Source organism: Drosophila miranda (assembly GCF_003369915.1).
Source record: "Drosophila miranda strain MSH22 chromosome Y unlocalized genomic scaffold, D.miranda_PacBio2.1 Contig_Y3_pilon, whole genome shotgun sequence".
Taxonomy (NCBI): Eukaryota; Metazoa; Arthropoda; class Insecta; order Diptera; family Drosophilidae; genus Drosophila; species Drosophila miranda.
In genome coordinates, this window is record NW_022881625.1 from 1027445 (window position 1) to 1041557 (window position 14113).

Sequence of the window (14113 nt, forward strand, 5' to 3'; positions counted from 1 at the left end):
GTCCATATCAGAGTCCTCCGATACGGCTGCGGCGTCAGGTTGTGTATTGGCGGCGGGTCTTGGATGTGTTGGTGCTGCTGCTGGTGTCTGTGTTGGAGGATTGGCCACTGCTGAGCCACTGCCCTTTGCTTCAGTCAGGTTTGTAATTAGTGTGGTAAGTTCTTGCAGTCTTTTCTCTAAATTTTCAATTTTAACGGCGTACTCTTTTAGCATTTCCACACACTTGCCATCGCATTGGACGGCTGGCTGCTGCTGATGCTGGGGATTTCTCGGTGTCTGGAAACGTTTTGGAGTTGGCTGCACCCGTTGATCGCGCTGGCATTGGCGCCCCTTGGCCTGTGGCTGGGAATGATGGCCGCGATGCTGGTGCTGCTGCTGGTGCTGCCGACCCAAATTGTGTCGGCTATACAAGGGCCTGCGGGTGTTGGGCGGTGCTGCTGCAGCTGGTGGTGGTGTTGGTGCTGCTGGTTTGGCCCCCTGTCGGCCGCTTGAATGCTGCTGTTGCAGTTGGGGTTGGTGTTGTGGCCGCTTCTTTTGAGATGGGTGCTGCTGCTTGGGGGCGTGGATATGGGGCTGCTGTTGCTGGGAAGGACGACGACTACAGGCAACAGCACCTACACACCCGCCGCCATCACAACCAGCAGCCAATACAGAAACAGCAGTAGCTATATCGGACACTGAGCCGGATATGGACATGGACGATGACAGCCAATGGACCGACGAAGAGCCTTACGATGACCTACGTAGGTTCCTAAATGGACAATCCAGTGGCGACTTCGAAAGCGACGGATTATACGGCGTCTACTGATTGCGCCAAATAGCAGAAGTTTAATGCCAATAAAACCTAAAAATAGACAAAAATTAAACACAATTAACAACAATCTGCAAATGACCAACAAACATACTCACCTGCTATTAAACCGACAGATCTGCCCCTCCAGCAGCTGCCTCGCCACTCCTGCAACTCTCTCGAGGCATAATGGGCGAAATTTGAAGGCCTCATCAGCAGCACTACCACCGTCAACTCCAACAAAAGTCCAGAGGCCAGCCACTAAAACACAAAGAAAAACAGTCAATTCATGCCAACACGAAAAACTGCCAAAACACACAAAATCCACACTTACCTGCCAATCACCAGACAGAGCTGACCAACAAGAAGCTGCCTCGCCACCAACATTGACAATTTCCTGCTAAATGGGCGGAAAAGGAGGCCCCTTTTGATGACGCTGCCACCGACCATCACAATGACGTCACGCCACTCCAAACAGACAGCAGCCATTCCAACGACGACGCAGATGCTGGCGCCTGTTGCCGCTCCACTGGGTCACACCCGTCTCTCATGCCAATTATGTGAGGGCGGGATTGCCTGGTGTTGAGCCGCCGGACGCCAGCAAATCCTGCAAAAGGAAGAAGAAAAAGGAGAATCATGAACGAGGCTGCCAATAAAAAACACAAATACTCACCTGCAAACGTCTCCTATGCCAACACAAACCAGACAAGGGTAGCCAGCAACAACATCCAAATCGACGACAGGCACCTGCAAATAAACACAAATTAAAAATCAAACGCCAAAATAAACACCTCCTCAACTGGGTGGCCGGACCAGTAGCCACTCAAAATTACACCAACAGTCCGAAGACGAACGTGGCCGAGGAGGCCAGGTCATTTTTCATTTTTCGTGGTTATGTGAGTTAATGGTTTCCAACTGACAGCGCATCCTGGGTGGCCGGACCAGCAGCCACTCGGATGCGGCCAACAATTAAAATCGACAACGTATCCTGGTGGCCGGACCAGTTCGCCACTTGGATGCGGCCAATAACACAAATCGTTGGCATCACATTTCGATGTCAACGCCAGCACAACGACAATGCAGTTGGGTGGCAGGACCAGTGCCACTCGAGTGCAGCAGCCAACACCAACCAACGACAGATGCAACGTGGGCGGCCGGACCAGAGCCGCTCGCCAATGAACACCTTAGCCCACGATGCACGCCATCTCCAAGTCCAGCCATCGCCACTAAAGATCTCAGGTGGTGCCACTAATCCTGCACAGGGGGACAACGGAGCCGGCCGGTATGCGGCGCAATGTTCTGCATTGCGTTTGCCATGCCGGCCGGTGCTTTGTTGTAGTTGTCCTCCTGTTAAAAATAAATGATATTTAAGTATGTTTATTGTTGTGTAAATGTATTGTAATTATTGTTTGTTTTACCTTGTATATATCTCTGTAGTTTTGTAGTCCTTATTTGTAGTAATTGTAGATAGATTGTCCTTAGCTGTAATGTAATTTAATTAATTTTAGTTATTTATTTTAGCATAATTACCTTTCTTTCTTCTTCTTCCTTCCCAACTATCACCCATTCCCCAATACCTGACAACTGGCAAGGCCATTAATGACCCAAAAAATACCACGCCAATTAGGAAAATAACGCGCCGATAACACACCAAAAAGCCAATTCAAATTGCATTTCTCAATGCTAGTGTGTTATCGGTCGCCAACTTCGGCAATTACGCCCAGCCATTCCCCTTTTCACCCCCACCCATTTTAAACTTCAATACATACCCATAGCAGTTGAGCAGGATCAAAATCCGCACTGCCAACCTTCGCCACTCAGCCAAATGCCCCAACAATGCCAATACAATCGCCCACATGATGCTATGCGGTCGACTCTTCGGAGCGTCTCGCGCCCCGATCGTAAGATCCGGAAGTTTAAAGTATCCGGGCGGTTAAACGGGAGCAGGCAAACTTTCCCCTTCCCATCCCATCCTTCGACAACAGAGCAGCCAATACACACAGCACAAACATATGTAGCATATTGGATATTACCAAACCTTCACGGAAGGCTGAGCAGGTGATGGTTCGTCTCCCGTCCGGGCACGTGCTTGTTCCGGCTTCCGTCTCATCGGCAAGAAATGGGGGGGTTTTTTTTTTTTTTCCCAGAACGGACGGGACACAGCTCTACTCCAACAATCAATCCAACAATACTGACACAGTAACGTTCATTAAAATTTCACGTGCAAGCAAAGTATCGACACAAATATGTACAAGCAAATACACCTAACTACACACACACGGACACATACACACATACAAGTCGTGCCACGGTGTTGTTGTGACCACTCATGCCCACCCTACCATGATCACTGCTCCCGGTTCATCCGGTGATCCCATAAAGAAGGCTCTTACAGCCTCCTATCCAACCCCATTACCCTCCTTTGCCCAGCATGGTCCCCGCATATAGAACTCTAGCCCCGATTCATGTTTTTCTCCTTTTAGCGGCAGCCTGTGGACTGGATGTTGTTGGCGACGGCGATAGGGCCTTCAAATTTCGCCCATTTGGCAGGAATTGGATGGTGAATTTGGTGTGGCAACTGCTGGAGAGGCAGCTCTATCGGAGGCGTGGCAGGTACGTATGTTTTGTGTGTGTTTGGACCATTTTGTGTTGAAGTGTGTATTGATGTTTTTCTCCTTTTAGCGGCAGCCTGTGGACTGGATGTTGTTGGCGACGGCGATAGGGCCTTCAAATTTAGCCCATTTGGCAGGAATTGGATGGTGAATTTGGTGTGGCAACTGCTGGAGAGGCAGCTCTATCGGAGGCGTGGCAGGTACGTATGTTTTGTGTGTGTTTGTACCATTTTGTGTTGATGTGTGTATTGACGTCATTTTTGGTTTGTTTACAGTGGCTGCTCTGGACCTGTGCGGTGGATTGTCAGGAGCGTCGTCAATAAACCCTAAAATGTCGTCCAATTGGCATCAAATGTGTGGTGTTGATGACGGGGCAGCTGCTGGAGGGGTAGATCTGTCGGAGGCGTGGCAGGTACGTGTGATTATTGTGAGTTTTGTCCATATTTTGTTGGTATGCGAATTGACGTCATTTTGTTTTATTTCAGTGGTTGCTCTGGACCTGGGCGGTGAATTGTCAGGAGAGTCGTCAATATATTCTAAGAATGTCGTCAAATTAGCAGCAAAAGTTTGGTCTATTTGTCGTGGCATCTGCTGGTGGGGCAGCTCTGTCGATGGCGTGTCAGGTGAGTACGTATTGGTCATTTTTCGTGGTTATGTGAGTTAATGTTTTCCATCTGTTTTTAGTGGCTGCCTCAGGACCGACTTTTGGGCTCATCAAAAGACGTCAGAGTAGAAGCTACCGTAGGCGTCCATGATCTCCTCCGCTATCTCGTCGTCAAATGAATCGTGGTCCGTCCACATGTCGTCGCCATCGTCGCTGAGTGCTTCGCAGTCCATATCAGAGTCCTCCGATACGGCTGCGGCGTCAGGTTGTGTATTGGCGGCGGGTCTTGGATGTGTTGGTGCTGCTGCTGGTGTCTGTGTTGGAGGATTGGCCACTGCTGAGCCACTGCCCTTTGCTTCAGTCAGGTTTGTAATAGTGTGGTAAGTTCTTGCAGTCTTTTCTCTAAATTTTCAATTTTAACGGCGTACTCTTTTAGCATTTCCACACACTTGCCATCGCATTGGACGGCTGGCTGCTGCTGATGCTGGGGATTTCTCGGTGTCTGGAAACGTTTTGGAGTTGGCTGCACCCGTTGATCGCGCTGGCATTGGCGCCCCTTGGCCTGTGGCTGGGAATGATGGCCGCGATGCTGGTGCTGCTGCTGGTGCTGCCGACCCAAATTGTGTCGGCTATACAAGGGCCTGCGGGTGTTGGGCGTTGCTGCTGCAGCTGGTGTTGGTGTTGGTGCTGCTGGTTTGGCCCCCTGTCGGCCGCTTGAATGCTGCTGTTGCAGTTGGGGTTGGTGTTGTGGCCGCTTCTTTTGAGATGGCTGCTGCTGCTTGGGGGCGTGGATATGGGGCTGCTGTTGCTGGGAAGGACGATGACTACAGGCAACAGCACCTACACACCCGCCGCCATCACAACCAGCAGCCAATACAGAAACAGCAGTAGCTATATCGGACACTGAGCCGGATATGGACATGGACGATGACAGCCAATGGACCGACGAAGAGCCTTACGATGACCTACGTAGGTTCCTAAATGGACAATCCAGTGGCGACTTCGAAAGCGACGGATTATACGGCGTCTACTGATTGCGCCAAATAGCAGAAGTTTAATGCCAATAAAACCTAATGAACAAATCAAATGAATCTGTTGATGTAGATTCACTTGATTCTGGTGATTGTCAATATGACAATCGTATGCTGAAAATGTTATGTATGTATGCTACCGGTTCATGTACCAGTAACAAATGGTCGCCGCAGATGTTTGGCAGATTTTACTGCAGCTTCCCATAAGCCGCCGAAGTGTGGTGCGCGAGGAGGTATAAATTTAAACTGTGCCCCTTTGTTGTTGCACTCTTGTACAATATGTTCTTTTGCCTTTTCCGAGAATATGGCTTCTTCTAATTCTTGAAGTTTGTTCCTGGCTCCTACGAAATTCGTAGCATTGTCGCAATGGAGCACTTGACATTTTCCTCGACGAGAGATGAACCGCCAAAGTGCCGCTAAAAATGCTTCTGTGGTGAGATCACTGACAAGCTCCAGATGTACTGCTTTAGTTGCGAAACAACAAAATATAGCTATGTACGCTGTATTAGGCTTCTTTCCTCGAATTTTATAGTGGATTTTGAATGGTCCACAGTAGTCAACACCAGAATTGAGGAATGGCCGTGCTTGGGTGACTCGAAGAGGTGGCAGATTTCCCATGATTTGTTCTAGTAGCTTAGGCTTGGCTCTAGTGCATTTCACGCAGTTCTGCACAATACTTCTGGCCATGTTTTTTCCTTTGAGTATCCAGTACTGTTGTCGTGATGCTGTCAGCAATGCCTGGGGGCCGCAATGCATGTTTTCCTTGTGTTTCTTACCAAGGATCAACTTCACAATTGGATCGTTGTAGGGCAGGAGCATTGGGTGTTTGGCGTCAAATGAAATGTTTGCCGCTTCCAGTCGACCACCTACTCGTAAGATTCCCTCCTGATCCATGAATGGTGTTAGAGAGTTAATCGAACTTCCCTTTTGTGTTTCCTTATGTTTTGTTAAGTGACGTATGTCTTCTTTGAAGTCATTCTGTTGTATGTAACGAATGACAATTTTCTGAGCTTCTTTCATCCCATTGACTTGGACAGTCTTGCTTGTGTGCGTTTTCTTTCCTCGAAAACGCATCATGTAAGCTACTACTCTCAATAGCTTGTTGTATGAGTTGTTGTGCTTTATTTTGTAGATTAGGTCATCCTCCTGAGTGATAGTCATAATTAATGACTGACCAATCTTTTGGGGATTTGCACTGATCAACTCCTCTTTTGTAGCCACAAATGGTGGTGGCCATGTAGATGTTGGGCCGTGTAAAAATAGTGGTCCATAAAACCACATGCTATGTTTTATGAACTTCGTCGCCGTCATTCCTCTGGAGAGTACATCTGCTGCATTATTTTCGGATGAGACATGCCTCCACTGTCTTTGTATCGTCAATTCTTGAATCGTAGCTATTCTTGTAGCTACGAATTTGTCTCGGATGGATGACGAGCAGTTAATCCATGATAATACGATCCTTGAGTCAGACCAAAAGAAGGTTGATGCATCTTCCATTGATAACTCTTCCTTTACTTTTGCTGTCAATTGAGCACCTAACACCGCCGCTTTTAGTTCCAAACGGGGTAATGTTAATGCATTGATGGGCGCTAAATGTGATTTGGCACATAGCAATTGAATCGTTGCCCGCTTATCCTTATGTATTGCTCGGATATATACTGCAGCTCCAAATGCTTTCTCCGATGCGTCAACAAAGGTATGTATCTCTGATGATATCGGAATTTGTCCTTGGAATATATGACGTGGTACTTGTATGGAGTTTAATAATTTTAACTCCTCCCTGTACCTTTTCCATTCCTCCTGGGGATGAACTGGAAGCGCTTCTTTGTAGTCAAAACCTTCCTTTGTGAGATGCTGCATAAAGATTTTTGCTTTCATCACAACAGGTGAAAACAATCCAAGCGGATCGAAGATCCTAAAAATTTCGGATACGACATCTCTTCTGGATATTGTTTCCTTAGTGGCAATCTCCGTTTTTCCACAGAAATGGTCGGATTTAGGCATCCACGTTATTCCCAGGGTCTTCACGCTGCAGTCTTGATTTCATCACGTCGGGGTCACCAAATGAGTAAATCAAATGAATCTGTTGATGTAGATTCACTTGATTTTGTGGTGAATGTCAATTCATCACGTCGGGGTCACCAAATGAGTAAATCAAATGAATCTGTTGATGTAGATTCACTTGATTTTGTGGTGAATGTCAATTCATCACGTCGGGGTCACCAAATGAACAAATCAAATGAATCTGTTGATGTAGATTCACTTGATTTTGTGGTGAATGTCAATTCATCACGTCGGGGTCACCAAATGAGTAAATCAAATGAATCTGTTGATGTAGATTCACTTGATTTTGTGGTGAATGTCAATTCATCACGTCGGGGTCACCAAATGAACAAATCAAATGAATCTGTTGATGTAGATTCACTTGATTCTGGTGATTGTCAATATGACAATCGTATGCTGAAAATGTAAATTTGTATGCTACCGGTTCATGTACCAGTAACAACAGGTCGCCGCAATCGGTACTTGAACAAATTGGGCTTCGGAGATGTGAATACGTCAGAGTTTTCTTTCGTACTGATTTTATTTGGTAAAATGCAAGGTTTATATACAATTTCTATGAGTATGATTGTTTACTTAGGATCTTAGGTATGTTTAATTAGCTCTGAGTATCATATTGCTAGGGAAATGTGTTATCTCTATTTAGGACTAAGCAATTACTACAAATCCAACAGTGGAATATTCCAAGGGTCATATTTATGACGGTCACAATGGTTATCATGCAGATGGTGTGTGATTTGACCACATGCAGGTCATCCAGAATGTGTTTTATGATAGTGCCGTAAATATCTTAACAGTGTATGTACACAAATGCATGCAGCTGTCCGTTGTATATTTATTTAGGTCAGTAGTGCATGTCACATATTTATATTTAGAGCATATTATCGTTTATTTCTTTAGGTGGCTGGGAAATCTTAACCTATTTATGGTTAGCTATTTGTCTAGGTCTAATCGTACAATTTTGTACTTTCGTTGAAATCGTACATCCTCCCGGCCGTTGAACATAGTATGCTCAACCATCATCAATATTGATTGTGAACGGATGCCTTGGTGCGTTTTCTTCACTAGCTGATGAGCTAAGTGTATGTCTCTGCTGAGAAGGGAGTCTTGTTGTGTACCACCTTTTAACCAGATGAATCATTACAATGATCATGATGAAGAGCAGTGCAATGTAGATGGCAATATGATGATGATCAATGGTTTCAAGATTGTGGGGTAACTTGAAACTTTTAGGTGGTAGCAGATTCGTTTCCATTTGATACAGCTCCTCGTAGTTCAGTTTTTCATTGTTCCTTGAAACCTTCTTTGTAGAACGTTCAGTTGATGTTTCGTTGAGATCACTATCTCCAAACCGAGCGTATGATAACTGCAGAGTAGTTTCCAATGTGCTCTGACTTGTGACAGTCATTAGCGAATTCCGAATGATGCATCCAGGTTCGGCGATCAATATTCCTGAGTGTTGTAGCTTAATATCCGAAATGCCATCTGCACATACCGCTGATAGCTTTAATGATGACTTTGTTGCAAAAATCCATCGATTTCTTTTATGCATGCTCAACCATAAAAATGATTTTTTTGTGTTGACTAGGTGACATGATGAGTCCGTTTTGTTGTGAAACATTTGTAATTCACAACTTGTTTCGGCTGAGAACATTGTTTGTTTATTATAGCAAACAAAGTCATTGTTTGCTCTTTGATGACAGGTTTTGAATTCAGTCTCTGATAGTTCAACGAATTCGTCTCGGTGACTATTGATTGCCATATATGGTGTTTTTATTTCAAACATGCTTATCCCATTTTTATTTGGCACCGGAATCGCTGTCAATTTGTATATTTCCAGTTCGTTTACTGAGACTAATGGAAATGTTACCTTGATAATTGCATGATCCTCTATTATAGTGCCTTCTGCTTTCATCATCTGGTACACCATGAGCATATTGTCGGGAGTTACTGGAAGTGCTTGTCCTGGCCTTAAATGATCCCGTATCTGCTCCAGTTGTTCCTTAAGTTGTCGGGGGGATATTAGCATAGGGCTAATTGTATTGTGTCGGATATCTGTCAAGACATTGATGATCTCTGCTTGCATTCGTTGAAGATTTGCAGATAATAGAGTCAACTGAGTAGACAACGTAGTCTACCATTGAAAGGCGCTAAAATGATCAGCCCTTCCCTTTGACTCGGTGATGAAATCCTCAATTCGACTTAATCGTTTGGAATTTGAGATTTCATCCCGTTTTATCACATTGATTGTAGAGTCAATCAATGATGTTTGATTTTTAAGCAAGGTTAATAGGTGATCTTCGTTATCCTTAATGTGCATTTCCTTCATATGCCCAAGTGCCTCATATTCTTTCATGAATTGCACATAGCTTGCCTTGGTTTCCGGATCTCGTGACAGTCGTTTTTCCAGGCAAAAAAGTCGACGTGTAGCCAAATCACGGCTCTCCCCTAGGGAAGAAGCATCTTCCAAAAATGGAAGTCTGACAATGAATTTCTTGTCACATGCCATTTGAATATTTTGAGAAAAATATTGCTCACATCGCTTCTCTAGAGGGGATAAGCATGGTGTGTTGCTCGGGAATGAATCCAATTCCCAAAACTTGGAGATTTGCTGATCCACCTTGTCCTCCTCAGTCAAAACTGCACACGTGCTTTGGCTCTTTGACTCCTGTCTTAGCTTGCCAGCCACTATCCAGCCTAGTTTCGTTTCCTGTAGCCTGGGCAATCCTTTTCCAATTGATACATGCTTGTCTTGCATGATTTCGAAGTAATGTTCTGCTCCCAATAGTATGTCTATTCTTCCAGTCTTGTCAAAGTTGGGATCAGCCAAAGTGATATTTTTCGGAAGCTTCCAACGAGACGTATCAATTGACTGTGCTGGTTGATCTGCCACTATGTGTGTCAATACTATTGCTTCTAGTCTTGTATTAAACTTGTTATCTTGTGAAGTAAGCATAACATTGACTCTTGCTTTTGACGTTTGTGTTCGTCCGCCAATTCCATTTATTTGTAGTTCTGATTTTGTGACTTTCAGATCTAATATTTTCAATGCTCTTTCAGAAATCACATTGACTTGAGAGCCTGAATCAAGTAGGGCTCTAAATTCACCCATTTGTCCATTGTTGCCTTTTATTGTAACAAGAGCAGTAGCTAGTAATACATAAGTGTTTTGACTACTATTTGCTGATGCTGCAGTTTTGGCTTCAGACTTGATTTCCAAATGTAGTAGAGTGTTGTGTCCTTTATTGCACTTAACACAATCTCTTCTTTGGCAATTCTTTGCAGTGTGATCGCGTTTGAAACACTTGACGCAAAGTTGGTTCTTTTGAACCCAATTTAACCTCTCTGCGACAGTTTTTTTTTTTAAAAACTGCGTGCATTTGTAAATAGCGTGATTTGGCTTTTCACAAAAATAGCAGACATACTGACTTTCAGTTCCTGCTGAGGCACATGTGATGGGTTTCTTTGTTTTTTCCCATCCAATGGCTTCCAAGGTAAGGAACCTTTGTTCGAGAAATTTCATTAATTCGCTCAAAGGCTGTAATTTCTTTGTACTTTGTATGGATTGTTCATACAAAGTGTGAGTCTGACGATCTAACTTTTTTGTCAAAATACATAGAAGAATTGGATCCCATCCAGCTGTCTCTATATTTATGTTATTGAGTGCTGATAATGTTTCCTTTACATTATCGTGCAAAGCCTTAATGGACTTTGCATCATTGGAAGTACTTGGTTGATCCAATAATTTTTGAATTAATGCGTTACTAAGCACTCTTTTGTTGCTGAAACGCTCTTGAAGCATGTTCCATGCCGTTGTGTAATTATTTTCTGTTAGCGAAAGATGGCGTATTAAATTTTCCGCTTCTCCCGTAACATTGGTTTTTAAATACCACATCTTCTGAATGACGGGTACCGATGCTTCATGAATCATTTGCTTAAAAATGTCATGAAATTGTTGCCATTTTAAGTAGTCACCATCAAATTTAGGGATAGCAACCTTAGGCAGGGGTAATGTATTATGCATATGTGGAGCAGCGATAATTTGTTGAACAGCGTCTGCTTCAGTCATTGTTTGGACTGTTAATACTGCATCTTCAGCTGCAATGTAATTGTTAATGTTATATCCCATTTTCACAGGATCAATGCATTTTTTATAAATTTGAATATGGATCGCTCTAATCTCATCCCAATATTTGATTATTATTGGTTTGAAGTCCTTTCGCGTCTCATTCGTCATTCTGTTCAGGATGCGCTCTAGACTTTCAAGCAGCACCTTTTGTTCTCGGATCATGGGCTCTATTTCAGGCTCACTCTCCATAGATGTAATGGATCCTGTATCTATATCCATTTCTAGTGCAGCTAACTGCTTTGTAAATTCGTCTTTATATCTGACGACCAACTCTTTTGTGTGTTTGAAATATTCGTTAGAGAAATAACTGTGCTCAATTTTTGAGTTTTGAGTTATTTTTTTGATATTACATTAATCCATTGAAAATGCGTCCCAGAGCTTTGATATGTTCTCAATGCGGGATTTAAAATATTCTGGTTTCTGCTTCCTTTCAGCAGAATCCTTTTTATAATTTCGTACCAGGCTCTGAATCTCTTCGCCTGTGGCAAGCTGCCTGTCTAGCATAACATTAATGCTTGATGATGCCATTTTATTTTATTTATTTTAATACTTTGACCCGATGGAGGTAATTTGTTTGTCACTATGACTGGTTGTGCCTCTACTCACAACCACGAAGATGGTCAAAGTATCTCAATAAATATTTATGACACTGGAATTCTTTTTTCCAATTCAAAGTTAGTCGCCAAGTTGACTGTGATGGTTGAGTTAGATCCAAATAACTCCAATTACGTTTTCCTTCACCGAAGGTTTTAAATCACAATTGTGAGTGTTGTTGTATGTATGTAAATTGGTCGCCAAGTTGACCAATTATGTAGGATTTTCCAACTAAATCCAAGTTCCAAATCGGGAACAAAATCCAGATGAACGGTTAAGTGTCCAAAAGTCGGGGGTCACCAAATGAACAAATCAAATGAATCTGTTGATGTAGATTCACTTGATTTTGTGGGGAATGTCAATTCATCACGTCGGGGGCACCAAATGAACAAATCAAATGAATCTGTTGATGTAGATTCACTTGATTCTGGTGATTGTCAATATGACAATCGTATGCTGAAAATGTAAATTTGTATGCTACCGGTTCATGTACCAGTAACAACAGGTCGCCGCAATCGGTACTTGAACAAATTGGGCTTCGGAGATGTGAATACGTCAGAGTTTTCTTTCGTACTGATTTTATTTGGTAAAATGCAAGGTTTATATACAATTTCTATGAGTATGATTGTTTACTTAGGATCTTAGGTATGTTTAATTAGCTCTGAGTATCATATTGCTAGGGAAATGTGTTATCTCTATTTAGGACTAAGCAATTACTACAAATCCAACAGTGGAATATTCCAAGGGTCATATTTATGACGGTCACAATGGTTATCATGCAGATGGTGTGTGATTTGACCACAGGCAGGTCATCCAGAATGTGTTTTATGATAGTGCCGTAAATATCTTAACAGTGTATGTACACAAATGCATGCAGCTGTCCGTTGTATATTTAATTAGGTCAGTAGTGCATGTCACATATTTATATTTAGAGCATATTATCGTTTATTTCTTTAGGTGGCTGGGAAATCTTAACCTATTTATGGTTAGCTATTTGTCTAGGTCTAATCGTACAATTTTGTACTTTCGTTGAAATCGTACACCTAAAAATAGACAAAAATTAAACACAATTAACAACAATCTGCAAATGACCAACAAACATACTCACCTGCTATTAAACCGACAGATCTGCCCCTCCAGCAGCTGCCTCGCCACTCCTGCAACTCTATCGAGGCATAATGGGCGAAATTTGGAGGCCTCATCAGCAGCACTACCACCGTCAACTCCAACAAAAGTCCAGAGGCCAGCCACTAAAACACAAAGAAAAACAGTCAATTCACGCCAACACGAAAAACTGCCAAAACACACAAAATCCACACTTACCTGCCAATCACCAGACAGAGCTGACCAACAAGAAGCTGCCTCGCCACCAACATTGACAATTTCCTGCCAAATGGGCGGAAAAGGAGGCCCCTTTTGATGAAGCTGCCCCCGACCATCACAATGACGTCACGCCACTCCAAACAGACAGCAGCCATTCCAACGACGACGCAGATGCTGGCGCCTGTTGCCGCTCCACTGGGTCACACCCGTCTCTCATGCCAATTATGTGAGGGCGGGATTGCCTGGTGTTGAGCCGCCGGCCGCCAGCAAATCCTGCAAAAGGAAGAAGAAAAAGGAGAATCATGAACGAGGCTGCCAATAAAAAACACAAATACTCACCTGCAAACGTCTCCTATGCCAACACAAACCAGACAAGGGTAGCCAGCAACAACATCCAAATCGACGACAGGCACCTGCAAATAAACACAAATTAAAAATCAAACGCCAAAATAAACACCTCCTCAACTGGGTGGCCGGACCAGTAGCCACTCAAAATTACACCAACAATCCGAAGACGAACGTGGCCGAGGAGGCCAGGTCATTTTTCATTTTTCGTGGTTATGTGAGTTAATGGTTTCCAACTGACAGCCCATCCTGGGTGGCCGGACCAGCAGCCACTCGGATGCGGCCAACAATTAAAATCGACAACGTATCCTGGTGGCCGGACCAGTTCGCCACTTGGATGCGGCCAATAACACAAATCGTTGGCATCACATTTCGATGTCAACGCCAGCACAACGACAATGCAGTTGGGTGGCAGGACCAGTGCCACTCGAGTGCAGCAGCCAACACCAACCAACGACAGATGCAACGTGGGCGGCCGGACCAGAGCCGCTCGCCAATGAACACCTTAGCCCACGATGCACGCCATCTCCAAGTCCAGCCATCGCCACTAAAGATCTCAGGTGGTGCCACTAATCCTGCACAGGGGGACAACGGAGCCGGCCGGTATGCGGCGCAATGTTCTGC

At 44.0% G+C, this 14113-nt stretch overlaps 1 protein-coding gene and 1 long non-coding RNA gene across 3 annotated transcripts; both read right to left on the minus strand.

The window, feature by feature from the left end:
• Window positions 1-459: 459 nt before the first annotated feature.
• On the minus strand, window positions 460-1260 carry LOC117194426. The gene is made up of 3 exons (XR_004474823.1): window positions 1125-1260; window positions 910-1051; window positions 460-844 (listed from the first exon to the last, which is right to left on the minus strand). It is a non-coding gene; the product is annotated as an uncharacterized LOC117194426 (long non-coding RNA).
• A 2007-nt stretch (window positions 1261-3267) lies between these two features.
• Window positions 3268-13185, minus strand: LOC117194423 (mediator of RNA polymerase II transcription subunit 15-like). 2 transcript variants are annotated; one of them, XM_033398989.1, is made up of 3 exons: window positions 13145-13185; window positions 12930-13071; window positions 3268-5076 (listed from the first exon to the last, which is right to left on the minus strand). In XM_033398989.1, the coding sequence occupies exon 3, from the start codon at window positions 4926-4928 to the stop codon at window positions 4368-4370; it is 561 nt and encodes a 186-aa protein (XP_033254880.1). In that variant the 5' UTR covers window positions 4929-5076; window positions 12930-13071; window positions 13145-13185; the 3' UTR covers window positions 3268-4367. The 2 variants fall into 2 exon arrangements, with proteins under 2 accessions (XP_033254880.1, XP_033254881.1); XM_033398990.1 differs by lacking the exon at window positions 13145-13185 and having other exon boundaries at window positions 12930-13108.
• Window positions 13186-14113: the final 928 nt, after the last annotated feature.